Source organism: Acipenser ruthenus, chromosome 26 (assembly GCF_902713425.1).
Source record: "Acipenser ruthenus chromosome 26, fAciRut3.2 maternal haplotype, whole genome shotgun sequence".
NCBI classification, from domain to species: Eukaryota; Metazoa; Chordata; class Actinopteri; order Acipenseriformes; family Acipenseridae; genus Acipenser; species Acipenser ruthenus.
The window spans coordinates 22,193,450-22,213,904 of record NC_081214.1 but is presented as its reverse complement, the minus strand read 5'-3'; the positions used below and the strand labels follow the sequence as shown (position 1 = coordinate 22,213,904).

Below are 20,455 nucleotides of genomic sequence, written 5' to 3'. Positions count from 1 at the left end.
ACGAGGACAAAAGACAATTAAACCTGTTCTCTAAACAGCACATTATTCAGGCTGCATTCCACCCAGATTACAGATAGCTCAGCATTTCCTGACCGGAGAGGTCTGATTTATTTATTTATTTATTTTAAAACCGTCATGTGTAGCATGCAACAAAATTCCACATTTATTGTTTGCCCAGATCTACACTATAGATTTTACATCCCTTCCCTCTGCGACAAAAAATGGCTTTTAATATCGAGGTCATGCTGCCACCAAAGAAACGTTCTCCGAGGGAGTTCCAAACAACCCCCAGATTGAACTGCAGAGGCTTCTTCAGAAATGTTCTAACTGTGTGAAACATGGGATAGTGCAGCTTCAAATAAGGCACAGGTACAAACATATAACATACACTCAAAACAAAACCCTCCTTGTTAATGCGCCCTTCTGCAAAAATGCTGGTGCTCTGATTGAATGAATAGCATACTCTTGGCACCAATAGGATCCAACAAAACTTGGGAGTGAAAATGCTAAATTGGCCCTTCAGGATTAGAATACAGAAATGTAATAAGGCTGAAGTCCTTGTTTTTTTGCTGTTGTCCTTCAACTTTGCAGAGGAGTGAAACAGCAAACACACAAAACAAACCAGCCCATCGTAGTTATGTAGCAAAACATTGTACAGTATTGCAATGAAAACTATGAAAGGTAACCTCCACAATTACAACACTAAAACACAAACCCTATTGTCCATAACCAAGCAAGCTACAAACCACACAGAGATCAGGATTGGAAGTCAAAGAGTTGACCAAAATAAAATAAAACGCACACATAGTGCCACAGTTGTCAAATACCTTAATGGTTTTGCATAAGGGAAAGAAGAAAATGAGGGTAATCTTCTTGCAAGTCCAATAAAAATATCAATACATGTTACAGCAACACAGTTGTCATTGGAAAGTATTGAAAGACACAATCGTGCTACTTTAAGGAGACTGGATGTGCTCTCCAAGGTGACTTTCTCTATAAAACACATCGCCTTCATTAATGAACTTACAAGAGGTGCTACTGTGGCATTATGCCATGCACTCCCATCACTGCTTTGAAAATGTAATCTTATTCTGTGCAAACAGTGATTCAGGTATTTCATTAAGTTTTCTTAGCAAGACTTTTCTAGGAGCAGATGACCAAGTACTGTACTTCATGTCAGGTATGTTTTTAATTTTTTTTTTTTTGTATAAATTCATATTAAGAGTAAACCTGATTTCACCACATATCTCAATAAAGTAAACAGATCAAAAAAGACAAACAAACAGAAATAATTAACAGCAACAACACTTCAGAACAAGCCATCGACTAGCAGTTGTCTGCAAAGCTGTCAGGATATCTTCTGCCTTTGAAAGGGTTTGGAGTTTTTGTGTCCCGTGCATGGATGGAGTTTCATTTAGCCTCTGAGGTCATATCCTTCAATCTATCCCAAAACAACTGTCGGGCCCCCAGCTTGACCAAAAAAAAAAAAACACACCTTCATTATTTCTCAGTGACATAGAAACCTGCGCAATGCACCGAGAGGATAAGCAGGAATGCAAGGCCCCACTGATTGACGGGGACTGGCCGATCGGGCGGAATGAGAAGACGAGACTCACAAGAGTTCTTCGGTTTCCCGTTTAAAGGCAGAGTTGCAAACGAAGATTTTTTTTTTTTTTTTTTCGTGTGTTCGTTCACTTCCACAGAATGAATCGTTATTGTTTAATACTGCAGGAGAAATCGTTCAGGGCATTCCTGCCCTTTTGGAGACTGGCCAAGCCCAGCCTGCTGTTAGAAGGCCTCCTCCAGCACCGCGGTGGTCTCTGCCGGGTCTGCTGGGGGCGGTGTGGGCGGCTCGCTGGGAGGGGGCTTGTTTTCCAAAGGGGACAGCTTTTCTACCACGTCCCCCTCCGTCTCCGGTGCTATGCTGGACTTCACATCATCAGGGGTGTGCTCGTTGGGAATCAGCGGTGCCGTGGTTTTCTGCAGAGAAGGAACACATATTAGATTAGCAGGCCTGCATAGTATGGTCTATTGTCTGAAAATAACTGCCAGAAATTCCCGCGTTCAGCCTCCGCTCTGCCCCCAGGTTACCGTATGTGAAGCTAGGCCAAATGTGTCTCCTTGTTTTAACTACAAAAGTCAGTCATAAAATCTCTCCCACAACCAAGTGATTTATTTTTTCTACCGTAACTGTTTAATTCCTCTCTGCAAGTTTGCCTTTGCTTTAAAATAGGAGTCAGGTGTTGAAATATTAGGTAGATCAACACGCAGGGATGGCAATAAGACTCCCATTGCATAGTAGTCTGATCCATTCCTGGTTTTACTAAAGACACACCTTAGCTAGTTACTTATACAATGTGGCTAATCAAGCTCGTAGTAAAACCTGGCATGGGTGACACTGCTGTGCAGTCCCTGAACCCAGTCAAGCAAACAACCATGCTCTTCACTGTGACGGACAGCCCGGGCTCACTTACAGTAGTTTGTGGGTTCTCCTTATTGTTCTTGGAGGCTGGTATTGGGACAGGGGCCAAGGCCAACTCTATCAATTCCCCACGCCGGTCCAGAGCACTACGAAAGAAAGAAAGAAAGAAAGAAAGAAAGTTCAAGTTGCAGTAATAGATTACTGGACAATCAAGGCATTTCAAAATACCCATCCCAAACATACAAAGAAAATTTAAAGTCTTGAGACAATACATGTATTAACCATAAGATATAATATGATATGATGAAATCTCCGATCATATTTATTTTTCATAAGCCTCTCAATTGTTATAGCATATATAGGGCTCTTCACGTGATGTCCCTATAAAGTTATATTGAGCCGACTCTGTTTCTTAATTAAACTCTTGGAAAAGCATTAATCGTGAAACAAGATCACTTTTGTTTCTTCTCACGTAACTTGAATGAGACTATGATTCTGTTTCATTGACAATGTACTAAAAAAAAAGAAAAAAAAGGCAGCTCTTATTTTTAATTCAAGACAAACACAAAAAGCGAGTTCAGTTAAATTGCTTTTCCTGGATTTAAAATCTTAATGACTCGTTGCAAAAATCTTAACTTGTTTTGCAAATAATAGTTTCCTCTTAATTACGATTTAATTAGAATCAATGTAACTTCACTCGCTGTTTGCGATTGGTTTGAATTGCAAGTGATCTTGTTTTACAATCAACACTTTTCCAAAAGTTGAATTGAATGGAGTCGGCTCAAAAAAAAAAAAGGTTAGAGCACCTAAGCTCTAATACCAAAGTAAAGCAGAGTTCCTCTTGTTTTCCAACAGCCCCATACCAAGTGTATTACTGAGCTGGTTCAGACTCACTACAGAAGGTACATCTTCCACTGCAGCCATACCAGACACAGGAATGAGACCGGGCAATACCACAGACAGACCAAGTGTTTCAGACTCCCTTACCTGGGGTGCATTGGCCCGCACAGCACCTCACAGCAGTTTTTCATGATGTTTCAGACTCTCTTACCTGGGGTGCATTGGCCCGCACAGCACCTCACAGCAGTTCTTCATGATGTTTCGGTGGCTGTAGGGGTTCTGCACCCGGTTCTTCCCTGACCACGAGCCTTTAATCTGAAAGAGCAAGCAGAGCCTTGCAATAGCAAACAGCAGCAATGAAATGCAGTGAAGAGAACAAGCATTAAAAAGATCACGCAATTGTATTACTATTATTATTTCAACTGTCTTCATTTACGATCCAACGAGAACACAAGCTCATTAGAGTTAGTTATTAAGCAGTGCTTCAGGCTGAATTTAGTGCAGTGGCTCTCGATTGCAATCCGTGTATTTACTTCAAACAGCACACAGTGGCTGCTGTGTTCAGCTGGAAGAGAGGCCGAGCCAAACATTTGGTTTTCAATGAACAGCAAGGCTTTACAATTATTTTTTAATTAAGCAAGAACACCAGACACCTTGGGCAACTCCTGCCAGAAAACTGACTGTGAAGCACATCAAGACAAAGCAACTAACTTGTAGTATGATGAGACCAACGATCGAGCGGTCTCAGGTATTGTAAAACACTACAATTGTTTTTGTGCTTGAAGATATTTCTTAATATTTTACATTCTGTTGTTGACGTTGTTAGAGTAGTCTGGAGCACACAAGGCCACAGCGTAAGCATTATATAAAAGGGGCTGGTTGCACAGACCTGGAGTAGAACTTAATGTATCTTGGACTAGCTTATGTTGCCTTGACGTAGTGCAGTGGTCATTTACAAACCATGTATTACTGTAAAAAACATTTATTACCTCTGTAAAAGTTATGATTTTAGGATTAGCAGTTATCTAATGGTTTAGACCACAGAATCTGAAGTTTATTCGTTACTGTTAATTCCTTTTTTAAGGTGTATTAGAGCTGTGACCATCTGAAGGTGCCCTTTAGTCCAGCGTTACCTTCAGAGTTGGGCCATGCTAACTGCAGGAATACAGGCAGCTATTGATTGATCTATTAATAGAGTCACAAGAGCTGGACAGGAGAGCTGAACAAACACACAAAAGGAGGGGGAGGGGGTAATATTTGCACAATGTGTGTTTTCCCATTCCTAATTATTTCCTTTATTAACAATAGAAATCTTCAGGGCAAAGTCCTATCAATCTTAACCAAGGAACATCAACATTGAGAGCCCAAACAGTATTTAACAGACGGTACTGTAGTGTTTGTTACACCGCTGAGTTAATGACATCAGCAGACTTGTCAACTCTCCCTTATTTGCCGGGACTTCCCTGTTTTTTTTGGACACTTCTCCTGGGTCAGATTTTCTCCCGTATTTTGTGGTCTGTGGTTACTGCAATTTCAAGCATCGTTGGGCAACCACTTTTCTCAGATAATCCTAAGCAACGTTGGAAAAAGGCAGACTTTCTGTAAACTATGCAGGACTGATTTTAACAGTGGGACATGGGAGCAAGACTGATGTTTCTGGTAAGCGCAAGAGATTACAAAAACACCAAAAGGCCAGCGACACTCATGTGTGCAGTGTAATGAATAACGTTGCATACCCCGCTGTTGTGTATTTTGGCTTTTTTTAATATATTTTTTTTAATTTAGAGATTTTTTTTCTTGTTATAAAGTAGGTGCCACAGCTCGTCCTTTGATGACAAGGTCAGTGTGCACCACCAAACTCAGCCTTCGGTGTGTTGCGTAATGAAAGTAACAACGCCAACTGTGTATGATTTGCGGTCGTGCAAAATCAACTGCACTGAACCTGTTTACAAAGCATTGGCTGCTGCCAAATCAACCACCTGCAACCACAGTACAATAAGAACCACAGGGGCCAAGAGAGAATCGGATTGGGAAGCATTGCATGGTTGTTTTTCTGTTTGATATTTTTCCTTTTAAAAAGCAATTTGAAGGAGCAGCGTATCAGTCTACCAGGAATGGTTGTATGCCTTCGTCTTATGTAGGTATTCACTTCAATTCAGGCCACTAAGATTTAGGTTTACAAAAGCTCCCTTATTTTGAAAACTCAATGTTGACAGGTATGTATCAGACTAATGTGGAGATGGGTCGATCATAGTGTCATGCAGTTTTCACTATGTGTTCACTACAGTAACGTTTGTTAGTAAGCTAGTTCCAGACAGTTAACTGAAAAAAGTGCCCCTTAAAATAAAGCATGAAACCGATTACTTGCCCATTGTAACAAATGCTACATTTTTCTGGAATGGGCCCTATAGTACTCTTGCATTGCTTCAGATACCGATTTCATGTAGAGCATTTGTATAGGACTAGTGTGATCAATATTACATTAGGAAACAGAACCATTACTAGGCATTGTATCGTGCCAACAGTAAAACAGACAAGAGGTTTCATCAGCAGAATTGAAAGCACTCACGTCTTCGTTGGTGGTTTGATTGAGCGACACCAGGTAGGTATGAAAGCCTGTGAGTCCCACCACAGACCACAGCGTGAAGAAGCAGACCACGACCTCCAGGACAGTGGGGGGCAGTTAAGGGAAACAGTCATTAAAAGCATTAGGATCTGGGGAAAGCAAAAACAAGTCCTACAGAAAAGCGGATGTAGCTCAATTGGTCTGGACGCAAACGTTTAAGGAACATCCGCACATAACCCTAATCCTAACCTTCAAAATCACAATTAAACCCCAAACCAACAACCTGCTCTTGGCCGAATATCAAGCGAGTCGTTCAAGACGGCTCTTTTTCCTGTAACAGGAATGTTAAATACTTCTGATGGCTTAAAATCACCAGAGGAGAAGCTCCATGTGGTCAAGGCCATGACTTTTGGACATGCATCTATGTCACAAAAACTACACTTTCTCCACCCCTCTCCTCTTTGGCTAAAGCACTAGTAACGACCCCTCCCCCTCCCCCTCCCCCTCCCCCTCCGCTATTTACAGAGCTTGGAACCAGACACAACATAGACAAAGTTTTCTGTTTTTCTGCCAAATAGGAAAATCAATATAGCAGGAGAATAGAAGAGCCTTCTGGCAGGACAGCTTAAAGCATGCAAGGGAACAACACAGCCTGTCTCTTTCACGATCTGTCTCAAACCTGCAAGCACAGCAAAGCCCTCTAATAAAAGGGATTTATTACACATATCTGTTAAAGGATATGTTCCAGGGGTGTCTTTGAGGGTGTTGACAAACCCAGAATCCACCGAGCCTGAAAAACAAGCAGAGTGCAATCATTTAGTGATGCAAGTGCACCATAGTAAAAGCATAGCAAAGTGTAATAAAGCATAGGCAATGCATGGTAAAACATTGTTAAGAATAGGGGGGTATGGTAAAGCATATTACTAAACATGGCACACAAGTGTAAACTATGGTAAATGCACAGCATAACCATGGGAAAACTGCAAAAATACTGTGCAAAAATACCATGGTCAACTTTAACAAGGGCAGGCAGGCACACCCACAGTTTCAATCCCAATCTATTCCTTCTCAAGAGACTGTGATGTCCAGCGATTCAGAGATATGCAGATTGGGGTTTCAGATTAATTGCAAGGAACACGTGTCTAAATTAAGAATACAGGCCCTAAAATAATTAGCTTAAACTAAAAATAAATGTCTTGAATAATAGACAGACTCATACAGAGACAAAAACGGTTCGATTCAGATGTGGACCAACACAGAAAGGTCTGGAGTACAATGGTGGAGCAACTCCTGGCTGCAGGACTTCTAAACACATGCACTGCTGAAGGAGCTGCTCTTATCAGCTGCTGTTGAGCTTGTCCATTTACATCCCTTGGGTTCGATAGGTATCTATGGTGCACCGTGGTTTAGCTTTTCTTTATTTACCTGCAATGCAAATAAGTGGTTTCAAAGCACCTGCTTCCTGTTATAGCAGGCCTGGCGGTAGAGTGTACGCTGGGGGGGGAGGGCTGGCGGTAGGTGATCCAAGTCATACAACCTCTGAAATCTTCCAGAAATAACGCATACTATAGTTTCACTTTTGTGTTCAGCTTTACTTATTAATGATTTGGGATCTGAACTGGGGGGGGGGGAGCACGACCCCCTAAGGCCCCCCCTTGGCGTCGGCCCTGTGTTACAGTATATTTAATGCCACATGTGTTTTTTTTATTTTACTTTACATGAAAGAAAGGGCAAGGAAACTGAATTCAGACTTTGTGTTTTTTAGCACATCAGTCTGTAGTGCCTCTGCCCACAATGTATTTGCTTGCAGATTTATTCATGACACAGTCGTTAAAGGAGCCCTGTACTCACGCAGCACCACGTGGACGATGTCGAAGGTGAAGATGTAGATGGTGAGGAGGGACAGCGAGAGTGTGAACAGGTAGAAGTAGCGGTAGTTCCTCTTCCCAACGCAGTTTCCCACCCATGGGCAGTGGTGATCAAAACGCTCTGACAAACACAAAACTTTAAAAGTTAGTATGGGAGACATAAATGCATAATGATCTCATATGAGGATGCCACCCACCATATAAAGCAATGGAAAGAAATTGAAAAAAAAATATCAATGAACATATGTCCAAGACTCCTTTTTTTCATGAAAGGGTTAAAAGGCACAGCCAGGAACAGATGAGGAATGAGTCACTGGGGAAGTAAAACAATACTATAAAATGGCAGCATTTGTTGTAAATTTGATGACAAATGCAAAGTCACAATGACAATCTGGATTATCCAGGTTAGAAACAAAGAGGGCTGCTATTCAGCTTTTGGCCACAGGGGGAAACAAATCCCAGAGACAATGTACAACAACAGACTACCTAAAAAACTATTTTGGTTGCTTCAGAGGATTAGGAATGGTGTCACTCCAGATTGTGACAGCCGACTACAATACATGCACAGCAGCAGTAGAAGAAACCGGTTCTCCGGGTTCCAGGCCCGTGACGGAGGCGGTCGGCTCTGAAAGCTACGACTCACCGACACAGTTATCACAGATCCCGCAGTGGGAGGCGCGGGGCGGACGGAAGATCTTGCAGGTGTAGCAGTACTTGAGCTTCACAATCTGGTTATTGATTTGAACGTTTCTGATCCGGGGAGGCGGGCGCTGGCCAGCTGGGACGTTCCCATTGGCTGCTTCTGTAAGAAAGACACACAAACAAAACACGGTTCAGCCAATAGGAAGACATCCGCTCTGGTAAAATGGTTTGTTTGTTTTACATGAGTATTAAATGTGTACCATTTTCACGTCAATGTTACAAATTTCATAAGGAATGGAAATATTATCAGTGTGTTTTCTTTTAGGAAAACTTAAAAGTGGTACCAAAGATGCATTCATGATGCATTTCACCACTTCAAGTTGGGCCTCTCCAGTCACATTTGATTGCTAAATATTTGAATGATTAGAAGGAAAAATAACTTTCCCAACAGGTGTTTCACAACCATGTTTTTAACACAGAAATTCCAGGAAGTCTTTTAACTTTAGTTGCACTCTGTACCCACAGAGCTTCAGGGATGGGCCGGACTCATAATAAACACAAGCATGCTTTACATTCTGCTAGTCCAAAGGGTACAATTTGATTAGCAGTTACGTCACTGCAGACATTCATGCAAAACTATAACCCTGTCACCTTGAATGACTCAAATTATTGTTTGCCCAAGCTCTGCTGTCGGTAGAACTGAACACATGACATATTTACCAGGAAAGTACTGTTCAGTGTTATGACCACCATAGATAACCACCACTAAATGTGAACACCCCTAAAATAAGGACTCAAGACATAATTAAAATCTCTTGATATAAACACACTACGTGACTAACCCCCTCTGTGTTTCTGCTGATCAGCAAGTCAGCAACCTGTAAATTATCAACTCCTAAAACAGACCCTTGGCCTACTGTACACAGCTTCCCAGAGGAGATGGGCCCCAGCTGCACAACCCATGGAGATGGTGTGATTCTGTGGAGCGTTACCTGTGCATGAAGGCTTTGACAAAATCTATTACTCTGCCAATCTGTTTCCTCTTGTTGCCATCCATGAAGAAGTGCACACATTATATTGCGAGGGAGGTGACAACAGCAGCTCCCACTAGCTCAGTGTAAATGAAACTGCATCAGATGAACCCGCCCTCCTCGGAGGACTTGCTTACCGATCTCCATCTCGATGAAGGTGGCCTCATCGGGCAAGGCTCTGGGCAGCACCCCCGGGTCACTGAAGCTGGTGCGCAGCAGCGTTGCCATGACAAAGAAGAACAGGACGATGGCAAAGACGGGGATGGCTGGGGACAGGTGAACTGCCAGGTATGGACACCTGAAAACAGGAGAGAGAGAGAGAGAGAGAGAAACAGCTTGAAACCAGCCCATGCAATACACAGGAGAACACCATCAACACTCCTCATTTGCACTGTAATATTAGTGTATATTCATACTCAACTTAATTAGGGAATTCACTTAGAGACACTGAATTAAGCAACACTAACACCTTCGTGTCCTGCTGGTTCAAAGCAAGTATTTAAACAATCTACTTGTTATACACAACCCAATACAGCACCTTTAATTTTGATTTGAAAAGTACTGCTCCACCTTAACAATAAAAAAAACTGCCTTTTTGCTCTGCTGAAATCAGATCCTTCAATGTTAATTGCATAGCAGCAGCAAGTACTGGCAGAGCAGGCGATTCTCTAGCTAGAAGCGGCAGACAGATGGTGGCTTTGCAGGTTGCTTGGACCGGTCCCAGTCACCCACTGCATGCCAGACGGGCAGCGTCATGCCAATCAGCATTGCGCAGGGGCAAAGCTGCCCCCTGCACGGGCGACCCCCACTGTTCCTGGAAACACAACAAGAGCCCACAAGGCTTCCCAACTGGAGGAAATAAAACAGAATATAAAAGGATACAGGTGCAGCTCCCCTCTGAATGTACCTACTGAAATGGAGGGGGGGAAGGGTCAAACCAATTCCATATTATCCACAGAATCGTTTCTCCCTGATTAAAAGGGACCTCGATTTGTTATAATTTTTTTTTCAAGGATGGAAATAATACTCCAATTGCATTGCAGTTTCATCCATTCCAGGTTTTAACATGAGCTTGATTAGCCACAGTGTATAGATAACAAGCGCAGGCGTGTCTTATTAAACTCGTAGTTTCAGTCCATCAATTTTCACAGGTTCTTAATATTGTTGTGAAAATGTATTTTGCCAATATTTGTCAACCGGTTGTTTTGTAGAGCGTTTACATTTACAGAATGGGTTTGCATGTGGAATGTGAAACAGAAATCACATTCCACATGCATGCAAACCAGACACAAGAAAACAGCCAGGACAAATGCCTAAAATATCCTTGACTGTGGCCTTCAGACGAATCCCTGTCTGTGTCAGAGCTTCGGTTTTGGCTCTCGTCCAGCTCACCCTGGATCCTGGCAGCGAAGAAAAACTCGTTGCAGGAAAAAAAAAAAATGCTGAACTAAAGGATTTCAGCATCACTGCTTCTGAAAGGGAAGGTAAAGTACAGGCCTTGCTTTTTCAGGTAATTCCAGTTACCACACTGACGGTAAATGAGTTACAAAGCCCAGCGCTTCCCAGAAACCCCAGTGAGTCTGGGCAACTTGTTGAGTTAAGTGCTGCAGAATGCTGCTGGACAAGTCCGGCAACCATGTGCAGCTATTAGTGCAAGGGCTCGATGGTGCTCAAAAGCATGCTGTTTTCATCTTCAATAAAATCGATTCTGATCATACTGCACATTACTGACAAGAAAAATAATAATAATAATAATAATAATAATAATAATAATAATAATAATAATAATAATAATAATAATAAGGTCTTAGTCTAGGGATCTCCATTCCTCTATATAGTGTTCTCAGGCCACTGTGCATACCTGGATCTAGTGTTGGGATGACTTTCACTTTCAAATATTACATATTTATAGCATTACATTATTATTATTATTATTATTATTTATTTCTTAGCAGACGCCCTTATCCAGGGCGACTTACAATTGTTACAAGATATCACATTATACATTATTTCACATTATACAGATATCACATTATTTTTACATACAATTACCCATTTATACAGTTGGGTTTTTACTGGAGCAATCTAGGTAAAGTACCTTGCTCAAGGGTACAACAGCAGTGTCCCCCACTGGGGATTGAACCCACAACCCTCTGGTCAAGAGTCCAGAGCCCTAACCACTACTCCACACTGCTGCATTTGTGGGCATACGTGTAAAAAAGACGAGCCATGCTCTTTACCCGATTCAGAAAGACGGGACAGCGTAAAACTCTGCAACATTCTTTCAAACACATGAAATGTTCTGTTTGAGTGATTGCTTGTTCGAGACCACTGTGCCACACTGCTTACAGCTTCTCCTGTGTGCTGTTTTCATAATGCCCACTACAGTAAACATACTGATAGCGAGTGCGATCACTTCTGACACTTCCACCTTACCTTTCTTAATAAGAGCATTATCCATTACTGTTAAGTTATGTTTAAAGTGTGTGTTTGGCCTGTCGTTCTACAGCTATGCCCATTTTTGTTTAGAAATTCAGGAGAAAAAATAGACTTGTTTTCACAACAGAAGACCCTAAACAAAATGGCAGTTAATACATAACCTTGCTTCTAAAACTCGTTTTACCTCTCTCTCACAGTGGTTCATTTTAATAGGAGTGCCAACAGTGGTTTCTGTTGGGGCTGAATCGGACAGGTGCAGGAGCACAAGGCAGCTTTCCATAAGTGTCAACTCAGAAAGGCTTCTTCACGTGCAATTCAACTGCCCTTCCAATGTGCATCTTAGTTTCAATATTCCAGCCCAGAATTTGTAATAAAGTCCCAGATTATTCTTACAGGTTTTAATGACTCTGAATTTGCATTAAATATATTATTTTGTATCTGCTTAATATCCCACTTTTTGGGTTTTTTAAAATCGAGATTTAATCCGAATTCCACCTTGTTCAGGTTTGCTCAAAGACTGCCCCCAAAAAGGTCAAACATGCCGATTAAACATGGCAGAAATGATCGAAAACAGAAACAGTCATACATGATGATCAAGGACACAAAACTGGATAATAAACACTTTTTCACCCATGTGTTTTCACCCATGAAGTAGTTAATGCAATGTCAATTAGGTACTGTATTAGGCATTTTATGGTAACGGTCACCCTTGTGTGTAATAAAATAATGCCCCCATCGCCCCAGGACACTGTTATAAAGGCGATGCTTCCCTAAAAGGCACTTCTACCCTGTAAACTTCATCAGCAGGTCGTTTCTGAGCTGGTCTGCAGCCTTTGTGAGGGTTCTATTAATGTTGCTATGGTTACGTTTTTGTAACAGGCACGGGGCTATTTACCTAGATAAGGCCGAGAGGTATAGCACCATTCAATGCTGCTCAACCAAAAGCCTTTATGAATTGGGAGTCATTTAACCACAGCCAACCGAAATAACAGAAAGCAGTTGGGAATGTAAACGACTGCTGAAATGGTAAGAGTGCTACCTGTTTATTACATTGCAGGGAGCTGCAGTGAAGAGACTATCTGTATTCCATTTTATATAGAATGCAAATGGCACATGGGGCTCATGGGAGCCATGAATCTGCATTTTAAACGTATAACAAGGAAGCACTGTAGTACTGCAGTGCACGGTGTATCGAGGCAAAAATAAACGGTTGGCACTACAGCTTCCTTAAGAGTCGCTCTGCATCAGCCAACTGAACGGCTTCCCTTCCTGCCTGCTGGGCAGCTTCGTCTGTCTCACCATGCAAGGGGACAGATTCAGGCCAGGGAATTATTACAGAGGGGCTGGGCAGTCACATGGGCGTTTCTTGTAGGAGCTGTCAGCAGGGGTGGAGAGCCAGAGAGGGCAGGAGCCACAAGAGACCTGACCGTTTCTGTGCGTCAGACAGAATATACAGCTAGAGCAGCCGAGCAATGCTGGGACTCAGCCGGTAATAAACAGGACCCATCGCCGCTGAGCGCGAGACACAAAACCAATGAATGAATTAGCATTCCGTCAGGGGTAGAGGAAAGCAGAACACAAGCAATTCAAGCACGTTTTGTGGAAATAATGGAATGCCAGTGGCTGCCACAGTTGCAATAAAGCTACATGATTCATTACAGTGCTAAATGAGCTGATGCAGATCAGTTCCATATTGCATAAATTCAACCAACAAAAATGACAACGTTGGTCTAGCATAGGAGGCTATGGGGTCCATCTGTAGCCAAGTCTAAATTTCTTTCTGTCTTTTTTTTTTATATAAACAAAAATTGGCAAATTGCTAGTGCAAACAAAGCTTCATTACTTCAAATCTGCTGCTTATTAAAATCGCTGCTCTAAACAGCTGCGGCCGGTTTGTGCTGAGAACACCAGTTTTACAAATCTGCATGCAGCACATGCTGTCCTTTGGCAGTGCACAGTTGGATTTAAACACCAACATGTTCAAGTTTGGAAACTAGTAACTAGCAAAAAGAGCTGTGCAATAAATTGAATCCAATACAGGTGCCATACTTACCTACCTACTAAACTTAACTCATTCATAGCGTGTGAAAACTAAATAGGCAAGTACCAGATTTAAAAGACTTCTCTGATAGACAATATTTAATTTCTTGTCTGTTAGTCACTATGCAACTGATATAATAGCCAGTCTGATGAATATTCTACCCAGTACACTGAAGGATAAAACAGGAGTAAATATATATTTAAATTTTTTAAGCAAGTAAAAACTTTGAATCGAAATGATTCGGATTCCAGAAATCAAGGCATTACTCTTGTATGACAGTTGCGGACTTGGTACGCAAGGTGCAATAAAAGTGTGTGTTTAATAAAAACTTTGTACAGTAATTGGGTGATCCTTCAATTCGGTGTGCAATGGACTTGGTACTAGATGGCACTATGCAGATCTTAGACCATCGCCTCACTTCCAGTGCTCAGGGCTGTTTGATTTTGAATTGGTAGTGGACAGGATTTCTACTGGCTTGCATGAAATTAGTTTAGACTAAAGAGCTTTAGTGCACTTTCATATGCAGAGGAAAACAAGACGTGCAAACCTCAATGCGTTCTGATGCACACAGATTGAAAAGACAGCTTGTGTGTGGGATTTTCATGCATAAGGTTTTACTTGCTTCGGTCAGGAAAGCGTATCCTGATGTGTTTTTATATGTAATCACTGTTCTTCCACCCTGCTGCCCTCTGGCTGCAGGGTTAGATAACCAGGTCCCATCTCCCCTCATTTCAAAACAGGTAATATTGAAAAGAGCGACAGATCGAGCATTCCTGTCCCCGGTGCTGCTGGCTCTCCTGCACCCTGCTGACCCTAATCTAATAGAACGGTGCTGACACACACAAAGACACGCTCTGCTTGCAGATTGCCGCAACCTGATTTAAAAATCATTTCCTCGGGGAGACAGGGTGACACACTGCCCTTCGCCGTGCAACTTCCAGGACTCGGCTGCTTCTCTGTTAACCGCTTCGCTGCTAGGGAAATGCGGAACAAAGGATGTGTTCATTGAAGAAACAGTTCAAAATCTTTAAAGGCAGCCAGAGAGGGGGTAAGAACCTGTGATCATACGACACAGGCTGAAAGAAGCCAGTATGAAAGGGTACCGAGGCCCCATCTCTCAAGCAATCCTTACAACAACAAAAAAAAGATATAAATGTTAGATAAGCTAATTGCATTTGTAGAGTGTATGTGGAGTGAATAGGAAAACTCCAATTGCAACCACCCTCTAAGAATACATGTTGGCAGCTACATGTAGTTTCTGAACCGTACTGGAGCAGTTATAGAATCACACGCCTATGCCAAGGTAAAGACTAGAAGCCTCTATTCATATTTGTATCGTTTCCATTTGGTGCTGCTTTTTAATGTTATATCCCGAGCCTTACGGAAGTTCATCTGCAAATCTCAGATCAGCAGATCCCTTCACATGGAATCTGCACTACTTTAACTTTCACATCTGTCAACATCTGTGCTCAGCTACTACTGGACAAATTCAGCCTTCCCCAGAAACTTTGCTCATTTAATTTGCAGCCGCTGTTGACGTCTTCTTTTCTCCGGTTCGAAGGCTCCCATCCAATTCAGAGGGGGAAAATGAAATCCCTTGCAATCCCAATTTGTTTATTCCAAACGCGGCTGCCAGTTGGGACTTCATGCAAATCAGCTCAATTAGAGGTGCATAAAGAGGGACCTCAATGTGGTTTTACCCTCCTTGATGACAAACTGCATTTCAGTCATCTAGCACTCATTTTAGAAGGTGTTAGTTGTTTAAAACACCCAAGGCTTTCACACAGATAGAGACTGGACCGTGTAAACCAGAGTAAAGCAATTTACAACAAGGCATGAGTTAAATCACCAAGCCAATCTTAACACTGCTTGACATTTAGTTATCCCAAACCTCCATGCACGTGATAACGAGTAAGCAGATGTCATTTTAATTGCTCTTTTACAGTTCCCTTACAAATCTGCCAACCCTAACTACTCCCTGTCTGTCTCTACATGTAAATTCTAAACCTAACCTATCATCACCATTCAGGAAGCCTCACTGCCGGCAATAGCTGAGAAACATTCAGATAGAACAATTGCAAACATCATACAGAACGATTGCAAACATCATACAAACTCTCTCTCTGTTAGAAAGGGAATTCCACTGGTTTGAAGACATGGTCCAGTAAAGCACTGCAGACCTAAAAACCAGACAGCAGTGCGGCTCTTCATTTACTGTGCAATCTACCAGAAAGCTGTCATTACTGTACAAGTAGTCCCTGATTGGCCACTGAGTTAATGGACATGATGCATCAACTGCACTGGAGCCACAAAGGACAGCTTTCCGAGGGGCAGGGCTGAGGCAATTAGACAGAGCCCCAAGGTAAATCCTGCTACAGCTGCAAGGGACTTCAGTCTCTACTGATGTCAGCGTGGCAGCTTCCAAGAGCACTAATTAAACTCATCCCCAAAATAACAATGAATTCTTTGATCACCAGCCCCTGTGAGACTGTTAGCGCTGTGTTCCACATAGAGAGGATTCTAATGCACTGTACCCTGGGCTATGAGCCCGAATGAAGGGACTGGCTGATACTACCTTTGTCCCCAGAGTCTCCTACACTGGGGCTATCCATTTGTTCCAGTAAAGGAGGCAGATTCGCTGTTTCTAATACACAAAACATATACCCAACTATCCAGGGATGGAAATAAGACTCCTATTGCATAGCAGTTTCACCCATTCAAGGTTTTATTACAGACTTGATTTGTCACAGTTTATAGATAGCAAGTTCAGGTGTGCATTACTAAACCCATACTGAAACCAGGAGCGAAACAAACTGCTAAACAATGGGAGTCTTTATTTCCATCCCTGCTGTCGCCTGGTAGCCAATGAACACATATAGTACCTCCATATCCATGACCTTTGACCCATCTGGTCTTACATTATCCTGCTGCAAAGCAATTAATCAACATAGCACTAAATCTGCTTGAAATGTGTTTATACCCACAGCAGAGCTCTGCAGAATGCTTTACAAAACCCTCATTTTAGACAAAAGTGCTAAACTCTCCACACCCTGCTGTTTGAATTGTATGTAAATGCCTAGGGGAAGTGGAGTGACATATCACAAAGGGTGTATACCACAGACACGTTATCAATTCCTTACGGTGAAACCAAATTAAAACACACTGACGAACAAGAAACGCGCTAACTAGACTTATAAACAAATGCAATGCCAAATCTGGCAAAGCTAAATCTGGCTTCAATGGGAACTTCCTGAATAGATGGAAAAGGGTGATTATACAGCGTTTTCCAGATAGGTAGTATTTTGTTTTTTGTTTGACAAAACTGTTGCACAACGTCTTAAACTGTGGCGTCACAGGGTGGTTTATATTATGTGTTCGCAACAGCAACGTCATACATACCGCATGTACAGGAGCTATGCTAAAAGATATAAAAAATACATGCATTACCATAGACAAAGAAAGAGATCAATCAGTACCTGTCATACATCAAATTAGCGTTGCCAGGGGTGACGCCCCTCACCACACAACGCTATCACGCTTTTTTTTAATTAAGTATTAAATACAGTGGCTTAGTTGAATAAAATTCGATTCTACTTACTCGAATGCGAAGAACAGCGCGCAGGTCCCGACAATGAGAAACAAGGTTAGATAAAACACGCCTTTCTGCCGTGCCATCATGACCCTCCCGTCACAGCAAAATGTGTTTTTCCCAGGGAGCTTTTCCCATTTTCGTAACACCTTCTTAGATACCATTATGGCTGACATTTTCTTGCCTTTGTGTGAATTGTTTGTTTCTTTTTCCCCCTTTTTTATTAAAGTATTTTAAATGTATTTGAGTCACGTCAAATGTTCCTTTAGTTTTCTACCACGACTGTACTGTGCTTGTCCCACCGCCAGGGTTTCACATTCCACTTGTCTGTCACCTCAACAGCCAAATCATATATTGTTTTTTCATATTTAAACAAACAAACAAACAATAATCCTTCTGCAATGTCTTCTTTAAATATACAGATATATATATTTCCTTCCACCGGAGCACTGCTGGTAAACAGATTATTCACGCTGCTCTGGTCTTTCACAATCCTTGGCTTTATGGTTGCATATTATTTTATTTATTTATTTATTTTTTTACCCTTTAGAATATTTTAGTTGTTACTTAAAATACATGCATCTGTATCTTTTTAAATCAGGTTTAATCCTGTGGTAAATGTTTCGATATATTTTCGAAATTCCACCATTTAATTCGGATCATATCATTTTAGGAAACACGTTTATTCAGAGAAATCCATTTTTTCCAACCCGAGTGGTCTTTTGTTTTTTCCACAATCCACACTTGCTGTACACATCCCCTTATTAAAATCTCGATAACATCCAGTCCTTGCGCAGCAAATTCAGATTTTTCACCTATTCAAGAAAAAAAACACAATTCTTCTGTCTTCACATGGAGGTCCCCGGGAATGCATTCAGTTCGTTTTGCAATTGATTTTTTCTCATGCCGACGCGTCTTCCTTTCACCTTTCTCAATCGCGAGGATTAAGATATATGCGTGTTTCTTTTCTTTTTTTTATTATTTTGTAATGATCTTCTTGTTTGAGGTGTGACTGTCGTGCTAAGTGAGGATGATTTCTGGACACGGCGAGCGTTAGCCTGATTTCTTTCCCCACTCTTCCTTGTGACTCTCCCCGCAAGCTCCGTGAGTGCGCTTCATCAATGGCAAGAAAACACGCCTAGGAGTCAAAGAGCCCTTCTTTAAAGGCGCAGCACACCCTGCAATCACTGCACTGAAAAGAAACGACAGCAATGAACAATAGACATGGTTAACATTTCTATAAACTCTTATCACAAGGGACATGGGCAACACACGCCATACAAAACAACAGCAACGATACCAATAACAATACTGCTAATAACAATAACAATAAGAAATCTGTAGTATTGTATTGTTATATAATACTGTAAAACAATATATAACACCTATTCATGTACATTATTATTATTATTATTATTATTTATTTCTTAGCAGACGCCCTTATCCAGGGCGACTTACAATTGTTACAACATATCACATTATACATTATTTCACAGTATACAGATATCACATTATTTTTACATACAATTACCCATTTATACAGTTGGGTTTTTACTGGAGCAATCTAGGTAAAGTACCTTGCTCAAGGGTACAACAGCAGTATCCCCGACCGGGGATTGAACCCACAACCCTCCAGTCAAGAGTCCAGAGCCCTAACCACTACTCCATTGAACAGGGTAAAATAAATAAATAAATATATCTGTGTGTGTGTGTGTGTGTAATTATTTTATAAAGAATTGTAGAAATATAATTTAAAAGATTAGAAAGCAGAACAACACTAATAATATATATATATATATATATATATATATATATATATATATATATATATATATATATATATATATATTGTATATATAGATATACCCGAATCTTACAGTATGTAGTTTTAGCGCTCCCTGCCGCAACGCCTGTGGTTTATATTATTCTCAATTTGCACATTACTCTAGGCAGAAGTATAGAGTGAGTCTGTAATAATGCTCTGTATTGCCCTTGGCAATATTCTATTTAGGCCTCATGGGCTGTGGGGAAAGTACCACAGACATCTGATTAATATCTAAACCATCGCCTGCCTCTAAGATTTACACTGGAGGAAAAAAAAGCAGATATTCTCCCCTTCACCCCCAGCGGAAACACTGAGAAAGGACTCACAAACCAGCAGAGACCTGGCTACTATGCATTTCCATAAGGGATCGTATCTATTTAAATCTGCTGTGGACGGCCTCGGCTTATTTATGGCTTGTCAGAGCTTGCCAAGGTTCGACCATAAAACTGCAGGTTCATTATTTCTGTGCTATAGCACCCCTGTCAGACATGCAGTCAGTCAAGCTGCTCATACTATCAAAAGGAAAATACAGGGCGATTATCAAGGTGGTCAGTATCTGCATGTATGTCTGTGTGTCCCTCTGTGATGTCGTGATACTGTCCTTTTCATTTTCTGTGAGGTTAGAGGTTGAGGAAAGGCAACAGGGGCAAGGAAAGGGTATCAAGTTATTTCTGAACCAGAAGCTGTGTTTAAAACCCATGGGACATGAGACCTGCAAATAGTGAAAACAAAATGGCAATATACTAGCCTGTAGCAACCCCGCAGACCTTGTGGTGAGGTGTGGAGCTGAATGAGTTACTATTAACAAAGGAAGATCATTTAAATATAGCTATCAATTATTAAGCTATTTTGTAATAGTTAATATGGCCTTAGATTTCTCCTTTAAGGATAAGATAACAGAGCTAATATAGTTAGGGTCTATATCAATCCCCAGTTGTGGGATAGGTAAAAAGATGACCATCAAAAGAAATCTTCCCTGAGGAAGACTGTGCTAAATGATACTGAGCCCTCCAACACAGCCCCTCAGTCTTTCTTGGATTTATTTTTAGTCAATTTGCACTCACCCATGAATTAATCTCACTAAGACACTGTGACAGCTTGGAGACCACCATCTGCTTTAAAAGAAAAATGGGTAGCGTATCAGTGATTATACCTGCTAATGATCGTCCCAAGAGATAGCATGTACGCGCTG

At 41.4% G+C, this 20,455-nt stretch overlaps 1 protein-coding gene across 1 annotated transcript; it reads right to left on the bottom strand.

Annotated features, from left to right (window-relative positions):
• Positions 1-105: 105 nt before the first annotated feature.
• On the bottom strand, positions 106-18,589 carry LOC117430785 (palmitoyltransferase ZDHHC9-like). Its single transcript, XM_059000656.1, has 9 exons — positions 17,448-18,589; positions 9,507-9,667; positions 8,340-8,498; positions 7,680-7,817; positions 6,572-6,618; positions 5,832-5,936; positions 3,474-3,577; positions 2,475-2,568; positions 106-1,980 (listed from the first exon to the last, which is right to left on the bottom strand). Exons 1-9 carry the CDS (start codon positions 17,612-17,614, stop codon positions 1,789-1,791), a joined length of 1,167 nt encoding a protein of 388 aa, XP_058856639.1. The 5' UTR covers positions 17,615-18,589; the 3' UTR covers positions 106-1,788.
• Positions 18,590-20,455: the final 1,866 nt, after the last annotated feature.

Coding starts and splice junctions, on each gene's coding strand:
- LOC117430785 (XM_059000656.1), bottom strand. CDS start 17,614: ATGTCAGCCATAATGGTATCTAAGAAGGTGTTACGAAAATGGGAAAAG. Junction 9,668..17,447: donor GCGCTGTTCTTCGCATTCGA/GTAAGTAGAATC, acceptor TCCTGTTTTCAG/GTGTCCATACCTGGCAGTTC. Junction 8,499..9,506: donor CTTCATCGAGATGGAGATCG/GTAAGCAAGTCC, acceptor TCTTTCTTACAG/AAGCAGCCAATGGGAACGTC.